This window comes from Drosophila grimshawi, unplaced genomic scaffold (genome assembly GCF_018153295.1).
Source record: "Drosophila grimshawi isolate 15287-2541.00 unplaced genomic scaffold, ASM1815329v1 contig_1377, whole genome shotgun sequence".
Classification (NCBI taxonomy): domain Eukaryota; kingdom Metazoa; phylum Arthropoda; class Insecta; order Diptera; family Drosophilidae; genus Drosophila; species Drosophila grimshawi.
In genome coordinates, this window is record NW_025062900.1 from 19,108,190 (window position 1) to 19,133,122 (window position 24,933).

General features: G+C 35.3%; 1 protein-coding gene and 2 non-coding genes across 3 annotated transcripts in view; 1 reads left to right on the top strand and 2 right to left on the bottom strand.

Moving 5' to 3' along the window:
* Window positions 1-24,933, bottom strand: part of LOC6566681 (bone morphogenetic protein receptor type-1B) — a 45,465-nt gene that overhangs the window by 16,500 nt on the left and 4,032 nt on the right. Inside the window, exon 2 of the mRNA XM_032739153.2 lies at window positions 4,608-4,730. Coding sequence (XP_032595044.1) covers window positions 4,608-4,730 — 123 coding nt within the window. The remainder of the gene's footprint in view (window positions 1-4,607; window positions 4,731-24,933) is intronic.
* On the bottom strand, window positions 4,420-4,491 carry Trnad-guc. The gene has a single exon. It is a non-coding gene; the product is annotated as a tRNA-Asp (tRNA).
* Window positions 10,198-10,271, top strand: Trnan-guu. The gene has a single exon. It is a non-coding gene; the product is annotated as a tRNA-Asn (tRNA).

Here is a 24,933-nt window from a genome sequence, read left to right on the forward strand (position 1 = left end):
ATTTAAAGCCACACGAAATATATTTACGAATGGACAGAAAAATGTATAGCCTCCAACGAGCGAAATGCGCAGAGATACGTCACAACACGACCAAGACGTTTTACGTACTGAATGCACAACAGCAGCAACAGGCGAGCTGCGAGAGAGCCAGCCACTAAACAAACTTAGCGAGAGAGCAGTAGAACAAAATGCCGCTGCTGATATTTTCACTCGCTTGCTAGCACTCTCTCTCTCTCTGTCTCTGTGTCGTGTTTTGAAGAACTATAATGCAGTGTGCATGAGTGCGTTGGCGTCGCTGTGACGGAAACGTGTGGGTGACCAGAGAGAGAGCGAATGTGTGTGTGAGAGTCAAAGCGAATGAGAGAGAGAGAGAGATAGCGTGAGAAAGAGATTTACAAAAGAGCAGAGAAGCGAGAACGTGTTTTTCTTTTGGTCACGCTCACTAGTATATCAAGTTTTTGAGTGTACTGATTGTTTTACATGTGTGTGTGTATGCTGGAGTGTGTGTGTATTGGTGCACACGTTTAGTATCCAGATCTTTTATGCTACGCTAAGAGACTATCCCATATTTATTTGACATCTGCTAGATTTTTATGCTACATATTTATAAACTATAGCAATTTTTGCAATTGTGCTTTATAGATAAACATTAAAAATATTTTTGTGTTTTTAGGACGCTGTCCTGCCACATTTGGGCAACATTTCACCGCCACCTTTTCTTTGTGTTGCCAAAAGATTTGCGTGTCTCAAAATAAGATAGTCTGCACAAAGTTCAATTGTCGATCGTGCTGGTTTCGCTTATTATTACAGACTTATCTAGATAAAAAAAAAATTGAGACTGCCCGTTGCGGCTGCTGTCGTTGGATAATTGCCAGACCTTTTTTGTAAACGTTCCATTTAAACTACAGCTGGCTGGAAGAACATGCAAATAAAACGTATTTTTATTGAATTTTTTAGGGTAATGTTTGAGACGATCGCAGCCAGCATTTTCTACAGATACAGATACATTTCCTCATTGCTATCTGCAGTTGTCATTTCAGCATTTGTGCGATTTTTTTTCCGTCAAAATCATTACATTTAAGCACTTGCAGGTCAAACGGTGGTCGCTTAGGTAAATGGCCAAAACGCTTAGCGTTTAACAGGTAGTAATTTCAATATTTTTGGCATTAAAAACGCATTTGGCAATATTGCAAGCGAGGCGTCAGCGACCTGCGCTGAACTCGCGTTAAATTTATGACCACAAAGATAACCTTAAGCAGTCAAAAAGAAGAGGAGAAGAAAACCCCCTTTGAACATCTCCACCCACGATAAAAATAAGCAATTTGCTTTAATTTTTCGAGCTGCATTTTCAGGTTTACTGAGGGAAACTCCCTAAATGTTTAACTGCTGCTTTCAATCATTAAGAAATTAGTTATACACTCGCGCAGGGTATTCAAAATATGCCATGGAATATGGCTACATTTTTCAAATGTCGATCGAAAAACGAGTTTCGATATGAAACAGTTTCTTAATATTGTCTAAGATAAGCTCAGCAGATACGACTGTCAATATATTCTTATTAATTGGAAGAATACTCGGGAAACTTTGGTAGTTGTCCATAAAATGAAATAAACTCGATCTGCATATGCTAAACGAGAACTAATATACTGAAGTTTCCAGCTCTCATAGTCTCTGAGTGGTAAACCAATTGAAATGAAATCTTTATTAACTGCTTTTAAGAAAATGTAAATATATAATTATAGTTATAATCATTAAAATATTATATATAGGCAGTCAGAGTATGTCGACTAAACTAATAATTATAGTTATAATTATTAAAATATTAGATATAAGCAGTCAGAGTATGTCGACTTCGATGTGCTGCCGATTTATGTCTGAATTGTTCTTGCTGCTGTTTGGGCTTGGAGGTGCTGGTGGTTACCTGCGAGGTGTGATTTTTCAAGTGTAGGAGTCATGCGGCGCACAGTCGGGCACAAAGAAGGGGCACAAACTGTGCTCGCGTTGCGTTGCTGCGTTGCCTGCCTGTGGTGCTCCCCAGACATTGGAGATGCAGTTTGCTAGGGCATTACACTGACATACCCTACACAATGCACAGAGTGGGTTGTCTAACAGCCAACAATGGTTGTCATTTAAAAGTGGGTTATGGCCTGAACTGAATTGAACATAAATATGTTTTATACCTTAAAATTAAAAGTTTATATAAATATAATGTTTATAAATAATAAAAATAATAATATAATTTAATATAATACATTAAAATATATGTAATGGACATACATATAATACATTTACGATCGATTGATTTGCATATTTGTATAAATCTGTCCGCTCTTCACTCTTTTGTATGTCTGTCTGTATATTTTGGTACACATTTGCTATTTTCGTACTCATGTGCTATTTATTTATTCATGTACTATTTTGGTACTCGTGTACTATTGCAGTAAATGGAAGACTTGTGCAGATTACAGGGTACACTCTCGTTTAGTACTTTCGACAGCATCTGTCTGCTTGCCTTTAATTCTTTTAGCAGACGTGAATTCATTGTTGCCGTCTCTTTCTCTTGCACACACACACACACACTCTCACGCACACAAGCATACAGTTGTTTTCAGTTAGGCGTTTAGCTGGATTGTGACGAGCAGAGAGAGTGCACATATTTAGAGAGCAGAGAGTGAGAGAGAGCAGAGAGTGTAGAGAGGAGAGTGGAGTGCTGCAGTTCAATTGGATACATTGAAGAACAAAAGATGCTTGAAGAAAAAAAATGCTAGGCGCGAAATTTGTATTAACTATACTAATAATGCAAACGAAAGGATTCACTCAAATCTCATAAATTAGCACCTATCACAATGCAAAGTGCTTAAATTCAATAATAATAAAGAAAAACAACAAGAAAATCAAGAAGATGCGCAGAATAAACAACAAGCAGTGTATAATATTGTAGTTTTTCATGGAAGATTTTGAGTATTTCTGGGAACAAAAAAAGAAAAAAAGAAAAGATGAAACACATTTGTGTGTAAATCGGACAACGCTCCAGACAGAGTGGCGGGCCAAGTGTCTGTGTGTGAGAGTCTGTGTGTGTTTGTGTGTCTGTCTGGAACGAATCAACACAATTTAAAATGTACAATAGATACAGACTGAAGAAAGAAATAAAGAAAAAAGATCAGCAACAACAACATGCATGAGCAGCAGCAGGTCAATGCAACACGGCATGGCCAACAGATGTACGCAACACGCATTCAAAATACAACAACAACAAAATCAAAAATCAACTGAACATGGGTAAAAAGAAATCCAGAGAAAAACAAAACAAAACACAGAAAAAGAAGTTATTTCCAAAGGTTAGAAATGTCATTTAGAGTGTGACTGGGCATTAAATCAAAGTCAGCCGCAGCGTCTGAGAACAATGCATCCAATCTTCCTTGCTGGGAGCAACATCAACTCACAGATTACAAACACATAAGACACATGTATCTGTATCTATATCTGTATGTGTTTATGTATCTGTATCTGCATGGAAATTGTACACAAAATTTGTGTCAACGTGGGCGAGTTGCTGTTGTCGGTGTGTAAAAATAAGACTGAAAGCATTTCATGTTTCTCAGGCAACATTAAATTCCACAAATGCCGTTTTGCAATGTGAAAATATGTGGCAGAAAAGCAAAGACTTAAATTTACCATATATTCAAATTTTTTTTAAATAATTTTAAGGCATGAAAGTTTTAAGACAAGTTTAGTTGCAGTAAATCGATTTGTGATCATTCATAAATTTTTTTCAATACTGTTCACATTTCCTTGTAAAGTTATTATCTATCTTCACCCTCTCTTAGAAATCAGATACTACATGACTAGTATATATAAAAAGAAGTCTCTTTCCTTCGAAACACCATTATCTTATCAGTGTTTTCAGTAAGTTAACTGGGTGGATACCCAGTAAAAAACAAACCAATTTGGATCCCTGTATTACGCAATTGTAATTCAAATAGTATCAATAACATTATTGCATATATAATACTTATCACTTATCACGAAAAACATTAAATCATTGTTGTTTACCCGGCCCTGACATGTTCTATTTTTTATTAGTGACCACAACAACAAGTAATATTTTGTATGAAAATGAAAGCAGGGCAAAATATATAAAATTAAATTGAAATGTATCATATATATACACATATATATATTACTAATAAATACTACATTCTCGACAGTATAGAGGTCAGGTTTCCCCTCTACTATACATTATTTTACAGTTTTTATTCGATGTTTTTTAAATTCCCCTTTAGTATATTGTTCTGTTATTAAATTGTTTAATTTATAAAATGAATAGTTTTATGAATGTTCACAAAACAAAAACTTGCAAATAAATAAATAAAAAATGTTTATTTAAAAAAATAAAATAAAAAAGAAATGTAAACATCTCTCCCCGACGGGGAATTGAACCCCGGTCTCCCGCGTGACAGGCGGGGATACTAACCACTATACTATCGAGGATGTTATATGTGGACAATCCAAACGCATATTTAAGCAATGCCAAACACGTTTGTAGTTTGCTCACTGCTCTTTCATTCGTTTGTGTTCGCTCTCGCTGCACTCTCTTTTGCACTCACCACTTTTGATTTGCTTCTCGTGTGTGACTCTTGTCACTGCTCCGCTCAACAGAGCAGCAGCAGCGGCCGCCTCAACAACGGTGACGTCTTCGTCCGCTGATAAAACATAGGCGCTCAGCTCACCTGCAAAGTAATAGAAGAGCAAATTATATTAATGAACAGATGTACAATGGTTGGAAATAAGTATCCAATTACACTAACAAATTAAGCGTTATTTTCTTAAAGATCAACAATTTCAAGCGAATTAGCGTTGCTTGGGTTATATTGTCACAATTTGAACAGCTATTAAATATATATATAAAAAATCATTTTTCATTTTTTTCACTGCTCTTAATTATAATGTCATCATACAAAGTTCAAAATAAAAATCTTGTGCACAGTTTTTGCGAATTCACCAAGGGGAACAACAACATTCCTGATAAATTAACTAAAAATTCATAAACAAGCGCCAATCACTTGAATTAATAACAATTGCTTATAAGCCCCAGCGGGTCGGCTTATCAAATTTAATTGCCTGCAATGCATTTCAGTTGAAGAAGAGCCTCAAATCAAGAGTCTTTCAGTTTGTTTGCATGTTTGCGTGTGTCTCTCTCAAAATGTGTGTCGTCCAATGTTCAATTAAAAACCACTCTTTGGGTGGCACAAGCGCAAATAAAACATTTTTTTTTTCGCTACCAGTGGGTATTTTAATGTTGTGGCAAAGTTGGTAACGCCTGAAGAAAGACGTTTACAATCCCGTAAAGAATATATTTTCTTGATCAGCATTAACAGCAGAGTCGTTATAGCCAAAATCCGTCTGTCTGCATATTTCTATTCGAATTAGTCCCTCAGTTTTGAAGCTGGCTTAATGGAAATTTTGAATATATACGTTTTACTTTTGCTAAAGGCAACCGAATTGGATTACTATATCATATAGCTGACACAGGAATCATCGGTCCTTTTTATTCGTCAAGTTATTAAAACAAAACTTACTCAATATGCGTAATTTTGAGCTTATGCTTTTTACAAAAAATCATTAGCATCGTATTACTATATCAGATAGCTTCCAACAATCACTAAGCATATTTTTCAAAATAATCAAAACTAAACTCAACAGTTGTGCATTTAATTATGCTCTTAACATTTCAACAAAAAATCAGCATCAGTCTACTATATTATATAGTTTCCATATGAATAATCTATCGAAGATGTGTTTTTGTTTGAAAAGCTTTTTTGTTGAGCCTGATATGAAAACCAATCCAACTCAATATGTCTTATATCATATAGCTCCCACAGGAATAATTGTTCGGTTTCTTTTATTTCTTTTTATAATGCTCACAGGTAGATTGCAGTCTTCAAGGATATATAATCATCGGTGTGCCTGAGAAAGCGATTCTTTCTTGTTTCAATATAGATACGATTATCTTTACTTTGCGTGCTTCATCTTAACTCCATAAAAAGTATACTTAGTTACATATTAGTAGCTTTTACACCTAATAACTGCTGATAAGGCAAGTAAGCACAACAAAACAAAAAAAAAAAACTAAAAAACATTAGGGAATCAACGTATTAGAATTAGATAGAAGTTGTAGACCTTTAATTCGTTTATCAACTAAGCTGTTTATTTATTCCCATTCTTTTTTTTTTGGTCATAAAAACCATTTAATATTATTATATTTTTATTATTCTTTTTCTATTTCTATTCTAAAAACAATAAAAGAAGAAAACTGCTAATTACTAGAATAATGACTAGAATACTAATTTTAATTATTTGCCTCTACAGATAAGAAATGCAGGTTTCACACACTTTTGAGTAGACAGTTACATGAACCATTTATAAAAAGTCCCAGCCATTAGGCTGTAAATAATCGTTTTGCGTTCGGCGAGTGGAAAACACAAAAAAAATAATGCAATTTCCGAGAAACCAAACGCAACACAGAAACGTGACAGGCAGCGTTGCACAGTGGGTGCAGTAATAAGAGAGCAACAAACTTATATGGTTAAAACTACAAAACAAACAAAAAACATATAAAGCAACACGTCAAAGACAATAATTCATCAATATGCATATTGCGATGATATAGTTCACGTCGCTCTCATCGCATCAAACGATTCGCACTTGCATAGAAATAAAAGCAAATGCCGACTGCATGCCAAATTCAAATTGGCACATTGCCCGGCCAGCCATGTTAGCCATCCATTAGCCAAGTTAGCCAAGTCCTAATGAAGAACCTAGAAAACGTTTAGAACGTGCCCAATCAATATAATTCTACTAAATTATCTTGGCTGTTTCCAAGTATTCTACTAACTGGTTAAGCTGATTACATAACTCATCTCGTTCTCAGTCTTCTGATGGGAATTTCAAAAGCTAAAATTCGATGCAAAAGAAATATTAATTAGATAAATTCAAATTGATAGCTTTTTCTTAAATCAATTAATTACATACTTAAGTCATAATTTTGCTGAAAGCGTGAGCGAAAATCAACATGACAAATTTATTGTTTATATGCATTTGTAGATAGATGGATAGATAGATAGAGAAATATATACATTTATATGTATATAGATAGATCGATATACAGATAGATCGACTTATTATTAAACAGTGAATCCAGTGAAAATGATTAGAAAATGTATAATGAATATATTCAAACGTATTTAACAGATTTCTTGATCAGCAGCCAAGTTGATTTAGTCAAGTCCGTCTATCGGTCTGTATAAACAAGCTGATCTCAAAGACTAAACGAGTTGGAAGAAGTTCTCGTCTATTATTTTATTTTATCGATAATTCCGATTCTTCAATATCAATAATGATCATCTGCAAAATAACTTAATTAAGATCGCTCGAGAAACATGGAAGAAATACGTATAGATGTTTTTACCAAAAGAAACACGACTTAAAACAGTTGAAGCCTTGTTTTCACGGTAACTCATAGTCGAATACTCTCAACTCATACTTGGTAAAAATAGATGGATCAACTCGACATTTATATTGCCGGTAAATTGCAATTTTTGCAACATTTTAAATGGAATCGTTTAAAAATAGATCAAAGTGCATTTATATATATATATATATATATAAAATTTTTCTTTCCACTCGATTTAGATTTGAAAGACGGATACGAAAAATTATGCTTTGAACTGAAAGTAAGCCAGCGACGGCGAGCACAAATTAGAAGAAAAATGTGTGTAGCAAGTGAGGCATGCTGCAGAGAGGGCCGTCTTGGGATCCATTTGAAAAGAACTGGTGCAAAGCAGCCACATACAAATCTTGAACACACACACACACACACACGCATACTTATACGCTCCCCCGCACAACTGCAATAGTGAAAAAAGAGTGTGTAAATGAAATCAATTAAAATTCCACACACACACAACGAATTCACAAGAAGCCGGCCATGTTTACGTTTTGGCCTATGCGTTGAGCATGGCCTAATGAAGGCACGTCTGTCTGCCCACGCCGCATGGATGCGGCGGACGTCATCATCATCATCAACATGGTCATATAGGAGGCATATGCAAGTGGCTATCCGATCGACCCTCTGAACACGAACCGTTGCCACTTCAAATTTGTTTACAACACACAACACTTTTCGACTCTGGCTGTTCAACATTCGAATTCAAACCAAATGCAGACAGCACTTTAGCATTTTCAGCTTAATCATATCGAATGCAACACAATCCGGCATTAATTTTGATTTTGCTGCACGAACTGTAAACTCATCATACATTGCATAATAACAGAATCAATGGGCGGTTCTTCGTCAATATAGAGGAGGGAGGGAGTTCTGCAGGTGTTGGCAGTTCGACATATAAAGCTATAGATTACAGATTGTATGCATTGCAGAGACTAAACCCTTTACTCCTCAAGAGAAATTATAGCTATTGTTTTTGTAGTACTCCTACCGACTACAGAATACTCAGGTATCAGTTTAATCCCAACTGATATCAGATGGCAAAAAAGCTGCCTTCGTGTGTGGGGCAATGAGGAATAATTAATAATTTGGATTTATCAATGTGCATTTATCGATGTTATCGATTACCCAATAATCCAGTGAACGTAGCCAACCAATTATACAGTAAGTATGCCAATATTAGACCTCAGGCAATGTGGCATCAAAATTTGATGACTTTAGTTCTTATAATGTACAAAAAATGTACGTTTATCGATATGCATCTATCGATGTTATCGATTGCACAAATCGAAACTTTTTCTTGTTAAATAAAAATTTCAATATCCAACTTAAGAAACATACTCAAAAATATTGAACAGGTTTTTGTTAAGATCAGCTGACTTTATCATTTCTCTGAATAACAGCATTATTAACAAGTTGAGGTTACTCCATAGCAATAATACATCTTTATATATAAGTATATAGATCTTTATATATATTTAAGACACGTCGCAGCACAAAGCTTATTTTCCTTCTTTTTTTTGTGGCCACCCAAGAAATTCGTGTTGGGGCCGCGTGTAATCATAATTTATGTTGTACGTTTTTGTTTTTTCAAAATATTTTCCTATTTATTTGCTTGGCATCATCACTGTCAAAAGTCTGACTGACGTTTGATGTGTAATTGAAATGGCAGCGCATAATGATTTTCTGCTGTTTATATCTCTGTCTGCTATTTGTGCTGTAGTCGACCAAGTAAACATTTTGGGTGGTCCAACACAACGACATAGTGTGGCATGAATATATATATATATATATATACGAATATATATTTATATCTATATATATATACATATATATATATATATATATGTGTGTACACAGTTCTGAATTTCAAAAGCTAGACAGTGAAATAATTGAAGACTTCCGGTCAGTGGCAAGTGAATCGGGCGACAAAGATTCAACTGCGAGTTCTTTTTATTGGATAATGTCAACGAGACAACGGCTTGGTGAGCTTTGTGAGCTGTTGACACGGCAATTTAATAATGCACTGGATGCTGGGGTTGCTGATGCTGATCCCTGCTTAAAGTTTATATGTATTTATGTCAGCAGCTATGTCGGCAAGTAATTCAATCCGAGGCAAACAATAATGCAGACAACAGATACCCACAAAGAAAGAACTATCCTAGCTATCTTAGGCAAGCCGAAGACTACATACCCTTGCTGTATAGAAAAGTGGTCAAATTTTGATGATTTAAGGAGCATATTAAGTGAGTTTATTTTAAATATTTTGATAAACAAAATAAAATTTTCATACAAGAAGTCATCTTTCGACGCATTGTTCCAATGACAGCTAAATGATATAGTAATCCGATCCTGCTGGGTCTGGCATATGTACTGCCTGCAGCAAAGAGACTGATATTTCAGCAATAAAAAGTAAGACTGAGGGATGATAATCTTTTTAAAAGCAGGCAAGCACAGCTTATTTTATTAGACAATATTTTACGTTTTTTTTATTTGCTTAGCTTATCAATAAATGTGTAAATTATTTTTCACTATCGTTATTTTCTTCATTAAAATTATATTATATTTATAGTTTTTTGATTGTATTAAAATTATACTATAGTTGCATTCATATTTTGTTGTCTCTTCCATTCTCACTCGTTTCGTAATCGTTTGAAATACTTGATCAGCGAATTTGTTCACCATTTTCAACTGCCTCCGTGGCGCAATTGGTTAGCGCGTTCGGCTGTTAACCGAAAGGTTGGTGGTTCGAGTCCACCCGGGGGCGATTTATATTTTTTTATTTGGTTTTTTATTATTTTTTTTTTTTAGTTAAACTAGGCATTGAAGTCACCCAAAAGTATTTAGTTATTATATTTATTTACTATATATATATAACTAGTTGTTTGGCTATATATATCTTTTACAATGTCAAACGCAGTTTTCACAGACAAATGCATTTTGAAGGGTATTTGAAAATTGAGTAAATAAAATCTAAAACCAAATCAACTAAGAGAATTTAAACTTTCGTAAGTATTACAAATAATTATTTTTACAAATAACACTCTTTTTTTTTATAAGACAATTTAAGCACTCAGGTCACTTAAAGCTCTTAAATTTGTACAACCTGCAGTTAAAAAGCTTGTCCCGTTTCACAAATTTATGTGTATTCATTTATTAATTTTTTTTTTAACAACTGCTTTGTTAGTTAAATTAAATTTCTATCTATAATGAAAATCAATTTTAAAACTAAGTTTTGCTAGAGAAATCGATTTTAAAGCGAATTTTAAATTATGGTGGTACAAATTGAATGAGAGAATCGGGATTAAACAAATTTTTTTTTTTTCATTTTATATCGATTAAAAATTTTCTCCAATTTTTTAGCATAAATATTTTTGGAACAACGAACCTATAAAATATTTTTATATATTTATAGTTTAAACATCAGTTAAGAGTTATTTCTTTAATAAATATCGACACTTTCAGCCAAGTTGGCTTACTTGTGCTGCGTGTCTCATAATTGAGCGAAGAGCGCGCAGCTAACGAAAAGTATTTGAGCAATGTGATAAACGGTTTTCAGGTTGCAGGCCAAAACAGAAACCCCAAAACGTTAACAAGCAAAAAACTGTGTTGACCAACAAAAAAAACGAATACAGACACACAGACAGAGGCAAACAGAAATGACATATCAGATAATGCAATATCACCTACCAGCCAGCCAGGCCCAACGGGCCCAAAAAATAAAGAAGAAAAAAAAGCAGCCAACAACTAAACCTGGCCGTTGTTGAAGGCGGCGACGCGCTGCCGCTTGTCTGCCACTAGATGCCACAAGTTGGGCACCGAAGATGCAACAATTGATTGCAGCCCGAAACACAATGCGAGACTCCAGGATGCTGCTGTTGTATGCAGTCAGGGTCGTTGCACAGCAAACGTTGCACAGCCTTCTCCATTTGTACTTTGCAATGCAAAAGACGCGACAACGCGTCGTCGCCGTTGTTTGTTGTTGCTGTTGTAGTTGTTGCTGGTTACATGAAGTACAACACAAATTGTGGTGTCAAACAACATGTTCCTTCTTGGCCGCAACAGGGGACAGACGACAACACGCCCAAAATGAGAGCCGGCATCAGCGACAGACAGTTGCTCAAATTTTGAAGGCAAAAATCTAATTGGATAACTTCGGTATCTTCTATGGCTTCTGTGACTGATACGGGGACTCAAGTATTTTGCTAGACACGCAAGCCACAAAATACAGCATAATGAATACCAAATACCGTCCGCATACAGACATCGTAATGAGGCAGCCACATATGCGCTGCGCCGTTGTCTTCAGTAGCCATTTCTAGTTCCGAATTCAGTTTGCTCCTCAGCCACACAAAATAATGCCAAAAACAAGTCGCCGACGTTTGCTGTGTCTGTCTTCTACTTAATCCGCGAAGACATGAAAAATGTCTAGTATAAATTAACATTTGTTTTTTTATATACACAATTCTTGCTGAAGAATACTTCTTAAAATTCTTGGTGGAGAGTAAAATTTTTAAAGAAGTAAGTTAACATCACGATTGATGTTTACAGAAACTTGTTTGCGTACAAATATTTAATAATTTTAATAACAAATTAAAAAAAAAAAAACAAAACTAAAAGTAAAAATGATATAAGCAGAAAAGCTTTAGCCGAGAGAACTCGACTGGATTGCAATTTAAACTGCTAAAGTTGACTTTGAATTTCGAAAAGTACAAGCAAATTAGAATTGCCAGCTTAATTTAAGTAAAAAGTAATTTTAAGCTTGTTTTTCTTATCCACTATAATACTTTTGTATAATTTTCTACATCCTGCACCGCTCGTAAGCAATTTAAGGATCAATATCATAAAACATTTATAGATAAAACTTGGACTTAATCAAATATTTAATGAAACTTGTTTTTGGTATTTTTTATGAAAATGGGTATAATAATATGTGTATAGAAAAAAAATCGTTGGCATTTGAATCCATGCAATTCGCACTATTTATAAATACTGTCTGACCTCTTTTATGAAATTTATATAATTTACTAGTCCTATTTTGATAATTATTTGTACAAATGTTAGAATCATAATAACTCTCATAACTGGTAAATTTGTTTAGGTTAACTTGGTAAATAAAAGAGTGGTTTATCTATCAACCGATTATTACTATGGCAGCATCATATATGATATTGTAGTTTGATTTTAATTATTTGTTGTCCAAATATGAGAAGCATAGCTAAACACATTTTGGATAAGTTTGGAAATCTCATTCAACAATATAACTTTAAACTGAGATACCAGTTCGCGCGAAACCAGACAGACAGTCGGACATGCCTATAACGACTCGACTAGCCATGCTGATCAAGATTATATATACTTTATGGAGTCGAACACGTCTCCTTCAATGGGTTACAAACACCACAACAAAATTACAATACCCTCTGTCGGGGTCTAAAAACGTAAGCATAAATCTCTGCCAAAGAAATATTCATATCATGATGTTGACGAATTTCTTAAACGTGCCACCAGAAGAATTACATACATATATACACATATATAAAAGTTCCCTTTGTGTGTTGTTGTTGGTGTTGTTGGCACTCCACCACGTTCAGAACGAGGCAGCAGAGAAGGAAGAAGAAGACGGCGCGAAAAAGGTGGCAACTTAAATAAGCTTTGACAAGGTAAATTATCCCAGCATCGCTGGAAGCTGTGAAACTTAACTGCCAGCTGCAAAAGACGACTGTACTAATTGACTGGGCCTTGAACTGACCCCCATGGTTGGTATATATATATATATATATATATATATGTATGTACTCTTATTATGTTGCAGCTCATGCGCTTTCGAGTCGATCTCGACACACACACACACACACAAATATACACACGTATAATAATATGATGGGAGCCTTTTGCAAGTTGCAATTTGCAATTGGCAATGGCATCGAGGCGTTGAAAGGCATATTAAAAGAAGTTTGCAATTGCAACGTCGAGGCTGCATTTTCAAATTACTGAGTGCGCTGCATGAAACTGAAGCTGTTGCCGAACCCGCATGAAGATGCAAGTGGCAAGATTTGCTGCAACGTCTACGTTTTGAAGCCATTTATGTTATTTGCTGGTTCGCCATTTTTGTCTTTCTGTTGCTGTTGCTGCTGTTGCTTTTGCTGTTGCTGTTGCTTATAAGGTCTGCCAGCACCAGCACAATGGGGCTGGCTTGAAAGAGGTCCATTTTTCGAAGGCACCTTATCTGGGCAACGGCATCATTATTTCACACCAGCAAGGCAGCAAGGCAGCCAGGCAGCCAGCCAGCAAAGGGCAGACACAAGCCAGAGTCAGAGTCAGAGCCAGCGCACAAACGGCATAAATATTATGGCCAAGTTTTGCAGGAACTTAACAGATCTCATATCGAAAACAGTACGTGGCTGCGCTACGGCAATGCCATGAAATGCCTAAAACATAAATTCACAAGCCAACCAAGCAACAACAACAACAATACGAATACGAATACGAGGCAGGCAGCGGTCTCCAGTCGCGACTCCAGTCAAAGCCGGTCCTGAATAGTCGATGTGCTGCAGCAGATTAGTACGCGACATAGAGCAGCAACAATAAATACGTGTGTCTGAGTCCGAGTCCAAGTCCAAGTCCGAGTTGGTTTCCTCTGTCTGTCTGTCTGGCCTGAGTTTGTTTCCTCTGCTTGTGCTCACCCCGATCATCGGGCCAGAGAAGTCGAATTGTAAGCGTTTAGTGTTAGAGAGATCGTATTTTCCTTATGCTCAAGTTCGAATGCAATTTCCTTTTGGCCAAGCAATAAATTATCGATTATTGGCAATTGCTGGTTCAACGAACTTAACGCTTATTATAGGTCAAATTACACATTCTTACGCCCTCATCTCTGGCGACTATCAAAATCGGAGCCACTGTTGTCCACACTGAGGTGTAAAATTTGATGCGTTGCATTTATTCCCCAAAGAATCGGCGAAAATGTTCTTCTTTTTTGAAGACACCCCTTTTAATTTAATTTAATGTCAAGTCAATTCGCCAGGCCGCAAAACGTGCCAAGAATTTTAAATGTTTGTGGCAAAAGAAACATTAACAAAAAGCAATAAATATCAAACAGGAAAGAACAGCTACACAAATACCCTTTCATCTTTGTACAGTTGAAAGGAAGATCATCTTCGGATTAAGTCAATTTTTACTTGGTATTTATAAGATTGAAGATATAAGTTAGTATGGCCCATAAAACAGTCGACAATATCTTGAGAACTAAAAATGGTATTCTTGCCTCTTTGAAACTAGCTCGGATTTTATACTCCTAGTATCATCCGTATGATATTGACTATGATTTAGTAAGTTTCCAAAAGCAATCAATCCAAAAAAAAATTTTATTTACAAATAGGCCTCAAATAATTATTCATTTTATGTGGCATATTAATAGTAATAGTGTTTAATACCTCCAATAAAATAATAAAATCAAATAACTGACTGGCAAATATGCTGCTTAGATTGGAGGTTGTAATTAAATAGATTTCTGATTGTTTTGCAATCAAGAACATATATTCTTATTATAATTGAATAAAAGCATTACAAATTAAGTAATAAAAGAGACGTTAAAATTTACTCGACTATGCTATACACTGTTCGCAGCTCGAATTTACTATTATAAATATAATTCTATGCTTTTAGTTTTAGGACTTAATATTTACTTACAAATATAAATAATAATTTAAAATTTGTTTAGTTTCATGACTTTATATTTACTTGATTTGAGTTTAAAATTTTACTGTCAGTCACATTATTTATTTCTTCATTACAATTTAATATTTTATATATTTATTTATTTAGTTATATTCATTATTTTCTATTTATTTTTTTTTTCATTTTATATATTGATTGAATTATACTCTTTTATTTTGTATCAATTTGAAACTCAAATTTTAAATTTAATTCAATATTTTTATTTAAAATTTTTCAAATTGCGGATAGTCAACATTAAATAAAATGAATAAATATTTGCTTGATTTTTAAAGATGAAATTCAAGTTCGGAACAAAATTCCAAATTTTTTAAGTACTAGCTGCAGTAATCGATATTATTGGTCCATATCGCTTCACAACGGAAACGAATAATCAAAAAATTAACCATAAAAATGTCATTAACTTAATAGGAACGCTTAAACTTTGGCAAGCTGATACTATGCTCCCTGATAAATATAAAACCACCTTTCTCCGCAGTTTAATCATCGTTGTATTACAAAATGATACCTTGTTTTTTTTTTGCGTTACATAAATTAACAGAGTTTAAGTATACCCGTTGAATGTCTTTTCGGTTGCAGGGTGTATTTAACGCTAATACCAATGAACGTAAAGTGTGATTAACGCGTACCTGCGACTGCGTGTGGACCACAAGATCTGCGAGCACAGTCCTCTGGGTTTCTGGGTTCTGCCTTTTTGGCACAATGTCTTACCAGCTGTCTGTCTGTCCGTCCGTCTGTATGTCTGTCATTCGTCGCCCGTCTCTCGTCTGTTGGCTGTCGTGCTTCTCTCCTCAACAACAACAACAACAACACCACCACCAAGAACGGCATCAACGTTGAAATGCGCGCAGAAGCTGCACAAAAAATCGCCCGAAACCTCAAACGATCCGTGTGTCTTTGTGTCTGTCTGTCCGCCTACCTGGACCAGGCTGTTTGGAACCTTTTTGTGGCTAGCAGCTTAAATGCTTCGCTCGTTATGTTTACCACAGCGGCAGCCAGCCGCAGATAAGCAGCACAGGCGACGTGCAGCTCGAGCTGCCACTGCCACACTGCACAGACCCTGCCCAAATCTCTCTCTCTCTCTTTCTGTACCTCTGCCTCGGCCTGCGCACTTTGCATGCATGCGATCCGGCCGTGGGCTGTTTTGGGCTTTTTTTAATGAGTAGCTGTCTGGCCGTGGCAAAGGTTCGGTGACTGCATCTTTTTAAAAATATTATTTACGTGACACTTGATTTATTGTGAACTTTTCCTTTTGACAGATTATGTGGCAGCTTGATTCCACAGTAGATGCTACTGTTTCGCGTGATTATTGTTGCTGGCCGTTGCCAGTTGCATACACATGCATGTATGTATGTGTGTGTGTGGCACGCCCTTATCATTATTTATTTTTTTTTTGCCATTTTTTTTAGGAATCGCCACAGCGCATTATGCATGGTGATTTGAGCAGCAACGATTTTAAACGCTACCAAATCGCTTAACCTACCACAGATTTGAAAAAGAGAAAAAACAGTTTAAGCTTGTTTTCAATTAGCTGCTAAAACAGAGCTCTGATTTGTATTTCAGGTTCAGCAGTACGCTTTGCAAGGGAAATTAGAGAAGTTATCAATAAAATGCAATGATTTTGAGCTTCGCATTTGGTGCACAATGCAGAGGGAGTCGATTGATGTCGATCAAGAATTTGTATGCTGAGTGGAGATGCTTCCCTTTGTCACTTGCAGTACAAAGATTAATCATTTCAGGTTCGGAAATTCATTTTTTATGGAGTCATCAATAAAATGCAATGTTCTTGAATTGCGTATTTGCTGTTTAAAATTGGATTTTATGAACTCGACTGTTAAGGCCGATCAAGAATATATTTGCCTTGCATTTGTACAACTTCATCATACCCTTTCTAGCACACTACAAAGAGGTACAAGGCATAAAAATATGCTAGACCCTGCCACTTAAAATTTCGCAACTAAAATCAAGAAATTGTATCTTAGATCCATTTTGACTTTCTTCGCAGATCTAATTAATGAAAGCCCCACTTAAATGAATATATCTTACGGTTTTACTGTACAGTTTTACCAGGCACAAAATTATAGCGCAGTCTTTCACGCTCGACTGCAATGTTCTTATTTGTTAGTTTATATCGTTTGATGCGCTATGATTATTTATAGAGTTCTCTTATAGAGACTTCGACAATGTCGTTTTAATTAAAAACCAGTTTAACTTTATCTTTTTTTCTTACACTCTGTGCAACTGCACGTGAGAAGCAAAAAAAAAAAAAAAAACTTCATTGGGTTTAAAGTCTTCCCCTTGCTATATTTATATACCGATGTATTTTATTTAATTTTTTAAATAGTTACATCAAGCCGAGCGCTTTAAGCCATACACATTTTATTTGTTTGATCAGACATTAATAAACTAAATATTGATAAGCTGTATTTTTATACCCTGAACTCATTAAAAATGTGTAAAACTGAATGATTAAGTTGGGTAAAGGCATGTAACAGAACAGGAAGCAGCTCTGATCCCATACAGTATATATATATACTTAAACAGCATCAAAAGCCGATTCGTTTTGGCCAGAAACTCTAAGAGATAGAGACCTCAAATTTCGAAAGTAAGTTCCCATATACCGAATGCAGATAAAGATTATTTTGCTTTATCGAGAAATGCCCCCGTTTCGATAAGAATCGATTTGGATAGCAATAAAAACCACAATTTTTAATATGTATATCTTTCTAAATTGACATAATATTGATAATCAATAAAAATTGCAGCAATATCGGTTGCGAAGCACAGAGGAAAATAATATATTCGTATTTAATATGTTACACAGCAGGAAACACAAGACACACTTAAAATATTTAAAGACTTAAAGGCTCCAGGGTATCTCCCAGTCGACATCGCTCGACCAGAACATTTTACTAACTTTTGAATGGAGTCAGCATTGCGTTTGCATTTGTTTGTGGGTGCTGTGCGTATAAAATTTAACTACATGCCCCATGCAACAGTTGCAGTTGCTGTTGTTGTGCTTGCTTTTTATCGTCAAGAGTTTTAATCTTTATGGGCTATGGCAGCACTCGAGTCGTTGTGCCTGCCTTTAAATAACCAATTCCATGGCTGCGTTATTTATGTAGCCTGTCAAAAGTAACAGTCTCAATAAACACAATTCAAGCTATATGGTATCCGTATGTATATAGCCCACTTCTCATTTGGAATAAGCGGCGAGGTGGCGATCATTTAATTATTGACATACTGATATTGTCATAAATGTGACAGCGATAAAAATCGCCACAACTTTGTTGTGCTTAACTCTGAGGGGAACTGAATCTATGTACTTAAGCTGCTTATACGACTGTATTATGGGTTCTGTGAGCTCTGGTGGGGTTTAATGGCTTATGACAGGGGACACAGGTTACACATTGTTTACACTTTCCAGCAACATAAAAAAATTTTTTTGGTCCAAAGCCCCACCAACTATTGACACATTGATTAGGGCCCAAGGCAAATATTGCTTGGCATGCATGAAATGTCTTCTTTGATGACGAGCAACTTCATTCATTACAAACTATTGTATGCAAACTCAGACACAACAACGAAGAATAGAGCTAGGCGAGAACCCTGAACCCCGTTGTTAAATACTGAGTAGACTTCTTGATGGTAGTTTATGTAGTACGGAAATACCTTTTGTACAACAAAATCTTATAGTCTCTAGCTCTTATAGTCTCCTATGTTGGTTTATTCATAATGATCAGACATACATATATATACTTTATGGAGTCGAACATGCTTCCGTTCATTATAAACTTTACTCCCATTTTTAATCAATACAAATTAAAAAGAAAAGGGACTTCCAGCCTTTAGTGCAACTAATTATTAATTGCTAAATATATAAATATTTTTTTAATGTAATAATGTTTAGAATAATTAGTTAAGAAAATTATATTGGGTGTTCCGAATTTACTCACTGACAAGCAAGATCGAATTAGTTCAAGCATACAGAATATATGAGTCTAGTTATTACAATAATTGCTCCACTAGATTTCTACACATCGATTGTGCCGCCAGCTACAAGGAAATAAACATGTAGTACAAATAAATTACAAAAAAAAGCTGGACCTAAAGTATGAACTACTAATATGCAAGCGTCATGCTTAAGTATCCATGCAGCTTTTCGAACAGAGATGAAAGATTGTTTTACGTGCAAAAAATATTTAGCAGCATTCTTTCGCATCACGATGGAAAAGTGATCGTATCGAAACACATTTTACCCTTTGCTGGCATAACTCATAGTCCAAGAGAAGCCAAGCGCAACAAATCACTTGATTAGTTTTTCTTTTTATATACCTGGGCTGAAAGAGTTCGAAGTGAAGGTGAATGTAGCTAACTTCTTCCCATTCAAGTTATTTCTCTTTCTAGCTATCTGATCGTTTCCAATTGTTAAATTGTAAGCTCCACAGCACTCACAATAGTTGCAGATATTCAAAATTTTAAGCAATGAGGGTAATATACAGGAAATCGTAGATCTTGTATATATATATAGTTTTTCAGTTTATCTTGAGGGTTAGTTTTTGGGGCAAAGAAGCTTAAGAGTTGTAAATAACACAGCATTAATTTCAACTCCTTTACTTCAGACTACAAAAAATGCCCCTGGCTAACAAAAATAATGTAAATTCTGCTCAACTATGCCGAGGTGTGAAGAAATGTGTCGACTTGTTAAGCACAAACAACAAAAAGCCAAAAAAAAAAACAAAAGGTAACTGAAAGGCTAAGCTGTGTCCAGTGCGAACCGGAGATTGGGCAGCAGCCAACTTAGGTTTAAGGCTTATGCATTTCTCAGAAGTAAAAAAAATTGTAAAAAAAAAGCGAGTCAGCGCTTTCTGGAAGCAATAAATAAAACAGCAAGTCGCACAAGCCACAGACTCCAGCGGCGGCTCTTTGTGTCCTTCATGAGTGCTTCGTGCTCTGACATGAAATAAACTTTATTTATTTCTGCACAAAGGATATGCGAAAAGAAGAGCCACACTTTCCCACTTTTACCCCATGTCACACTCAATTAGTGTGCGCGGCATGCCTTTGAAGCTATACGCCCAACACCTGGAGAGACTACTCAAAGTTGGCAGGGAATTGACAATCACTTTACAATTATATAAATACCTAGGTACTAATCTCAGTGAGGCCCGGGGAAGATGACTTACCCAGGCAAAATTACAAAAAAATAACCTGAACTCAACTGACGGTAGTTTGTTCAATATCAAAATGCGCTTTAGCTAACAAAATGTATGTTTCATATTCGATATTGATTAAATTTACACTTGATCAATATAACATCTGGGTGTATTATATTTTATATTATATATATTATATAATAACAATTGTGAGGCTATAATAGTGCCGTTAATTGCATTCTGAAATCAATTTTTATCGACATTCGCAAAGAACAAGAACTTCAATAACAAAACTTTATGCATTATTTTTGTAGTATAGTCTTTAGTCTCTTGAGCATTCACAAACAGTCTTAAGTTTCGCATGAGGTCTCAAGCCTAAGTAAGTTGGTTAACAACTTGTTATGGCATTCAGATTAAAGTGCACTCAATCAATCAGTTGCATAGACACATAAGTGTAATTGGTTACCCACAACCCATCACACAGAGCGTCCTCATCGACAACAACTACGACAAATATTAAACCTGTTTTAGCATTATGACTTCTCGTTTTGAAAACTTGGTCTAATCACCGCCAACAAATGATAGATTTACACGCAGGCGCCAAGACGACTTAATTCCATTAAGTAAATAAATTGTCAAGCCGGCACTCGAATTAGTCTTCATTACGTCGATAAATCTTGGCCAAAATCGTAACAAGGTTTTATTAGCGAAAGTCTGCAATTACATTTGGACTGTGGGATAGTTTATTATTTATTTTTTTATAATTGCGGCCATTGCATTGGGAAAGTTCAACTGACAGTTGCGCATAGTTATTTGCCATATTGATGGATCTGTCGAGCCAAACACGGACTGTGTGTGTGTGTGTAGAATGCACATTTTTATCGGACCTACCTTATATGGCAAATTTGAACGTAAACAAGTTAATGATGAACGTGGCAGCTCTAAAGATTAAGGCTGTAAAAGATCAAAAATAAATATCGATGGCGCCACATGAACATGCAACCAACCGCAAAGGAAGTAGCAGGCACCGCTAGGATTATAGTGATTTAATTAAAGTTTACTAGGGCGCGAATAACTTGACGACAAAGGCAACAACAACAACGATATCATCTCAACAATAACAAAAACCAATAAATTCAATCGAGTCGAGTGTGAACGACTTGTAACTGGCCTGTAAACTGAAATGCAATCGTAGCTATCTAAAGGTATGCATTTAAGTCCTGCTTGAGCTCAACACTATGTAGAATTGTTTGATCAAATGTCTTAAAATTAGGTAATCAAATTGGAGCCGGATTCGAAATCTTTATCCTAAATGAAACTCTGAACCAGGACCGAAATAAATTATACAAAAAAGGAAAATTGTCTTTATGATTCATACGAAAAAAAACTCGAAAAATGTATAATAATAAATATTGCTCTATAACCACATTTTATAAATATTGGCAATAACATTTTTCGCTCGAATAATGTTAATAATTTAAACTGTAGTTCAAATGGTTTTCTTTTGGAAATATGCTCCGAAGTCCAATGTTTTAAAAATAGTTTACGAATACCTCTTTTGGCATTTCAAATATTTACAGGATATAGAGAAAGACCCGAGAGACGACCAGAAAAGGTTGCTGAGGCAGAATACCGTGCAACAAGTGTCATGCGGTCAGGCAACATGGACAACAAGCGTCGCCAGCGATGTCTGCGTTGCTGTTGAGGTTGTTGTTGTGATTGTTGTAGGTAAACCACGAAATTAACGAGGTGTTAAGGTAAATATGTAAACGCATGCTACAAATTTTACATGCAGCGGCAGTAATTGAAAAAGCATGTTGCCACAAGACGTGCAACATGTTGCCAGCGCCCACCAGCATGTTCTATGTTCGGACATGAGTTTGCACTGAGTTGGCATTTGCAACACTGGATGCATATTAAGTATGCACTCACACTTTAGCAAATGCAATTAGAAATATTTCAAAATCTATTTGGCTTCCAGAAAAGCCTTGCTGACTGTTGACTGCTGTTTGCTGCTTGTTTCTAATTTGGACTTTTAAATAAATGCAGCTTGTAACTTGTACCTGCTAAAGATTCCCAGCTCAGCGGATGCTGCAGACAACAACAACAATCCAAACAGCAACAACAACATTGACAAACAACAACATTCAGAGCGACAACAACAACATTCACAGCAGCAACAACAATAAACAATGAAGCCGGTTGCCGTCATTTATATCCTTTAAAGGGAATTATAATTTTGTTGTGAGGTTTGCAACGCATTGAGGCAAACGGCTTCTATTCCATAAGGTATATATATTCTTGATCAGCATCAAATCACGAGACGATTTATCCATTTAACCCTTCTTTCTGTTTGTATGCACAAGTCGATCTCAGAGACTAGAAGAGTTAGATACTTTTTCAAGTTGAAATATTAGTTCTGGTTTACCATTAGCAGATCAAGTTTATGTTTGATTTCCACGAATATCGAAACAAATCAATTTTTGATAGCAATAAAATACATAATTGAAAAGATATAGCCTTAATTGATATTTAATATAAGCAGACATATTTTTAATCAATTATAGAAATTTTATTGAGATCGGAACAGAAACAAATATTTTGTTTTATTTTAATTTTACCGATAAATTTGTAGAAAACTCAGTTATAAAAATATACCTTTGAATTAATATTCAAAGTAATATGTATATAATATACGCGCAAAATTGTTGAATACTTGTAGATAGTTTGTTTAGATCAGATAAGGAACGCTGACGTTGTTAAACAAATCTTATTTTCATGCGCAATTATCAAAGTAGGCGTTTATTGCCAACAAAGTTTTCTAGTTTCGTAACTGCCCAATTATAAAATACCCTGTACTATTGAGAACTGAGTTAAAGATATCTCGTTGATGAACTACAAATTATCTAATTCTATTATAGCGTACTATCTAACAACTGAGTTCAGTTTTATCTCCTAATCGAGCTCACACAATTGGAGCATTTTAACTTCTTTAGTTATTAGTGATTGGCGGATTGACTCGACTTTGCAAAGAGTATGCAATCTTCGCAGTGCCTTAGTTAGACTTACTTTCTTGTTTTTCTTTTGTCTTTTTCCTCGTGCAACCAACGCTGCTGCAATTGCCACTGATCGCGTCGATTCAATTAGTAATTCTAAAAGGCAGCAAGCAACGCCTTTCGCATCTTAATGAGCTACATGAGCAACTGTTGTTGTTGCTTTTTTTTTATTATTGTTGTTATTGTGTGTTACTGTTGTTGTTGTTACTGATGTTGCTTTAGCATTATTATTTGTTCAATACCAAACAGCAATCACACAAGACTCAGAGTCAGAGTCAGCAGTCTGATCTGCACGGGAATCATTTTTTTTTCCAATTGTCGGCACCGCACTTTTCATGCCCAAATGCAGTTACACTCAATGCTGCAGTTGCAGTTGCATTCACATCGGTCATATTAGCTATTTTTGTCACTGCCAGTCTCTGTTGCACTTGCAGTCGCCGTCGCAGTCGTCGTCAACGTTGACGTCAACGCACTTGTCTGTCAGCATGCTTGTGCGTTCGTCTCTTTTCAACAGAAATTGTAATTCTGTTATTTCATAAATACCCTGTAAACACTAGAAAACGGAACAAATCTAGCAGGCGACAACTGCTATCCTAATTTATATATAATAAGTTCTTGAGTCGATGAACATGTGTTTCATATTTCAATATGGACTTTAAGTGTTATCAGAAATTAAGTTAATTTTAGAACATTTTGTACTAAAAGTAAATTTTTCCCTTATTTAGAAACAGTAATTTTTTTTAAGAATTGTTGAACTGAAGCCTACATCAAGTTTGAGCAATTTAAAAATAAATAATTTAAAGATTTCCATAGTTATTCATTTTTCAGTTTTCATGTTTTCAGGGTATCCTCAAGGTAGTGTACCCTCTTTTCGAGTATTTCTGATATTCTCTTCGTTTGCTTCAAATGCAATTGTAATTGCGACCACTACCATTTCTGTACACACTCTATATATTTACTCACTTGGATATAAAATGAATTCTCTTAGCCAAATCACGCATTCCCGCAGACGAAGATAATCAATGCGGCATTTTAAATGCTGCTGCTATTGAGGCTTTTGAGAACCTGAAATTGGTACGGCTTGTAAAATGCCTTTAAATGTATCAACTTCCCTCAGATCTCAGCGAAACGCACATCAAATTACAACTAAGCAAATCTCTGAATGCTAGAAACCCATTTTCTGCACAAGATAAACACAACATATAACCAAATCTATGAAACGCTTCTTAATATCGTAATACCTAATTAAATTAAGGCCTTAAAACCTGTGCTAAGGTAACAATATTTATATTAATTTCACATTTATTTGTATCCTGATTATATTTAATTCTTTTGTGGCTAGCGCAATAATTTATAGATCTAAAATTTACAGCATGAGGACAAAAAAATAATTAATAAACAAATAAACCACTTGTGTAAGTTATTAAACTGCTTTTAGTCTAGATTCTTTCAATAAATTTAAAAACATACTATTAATGAACTG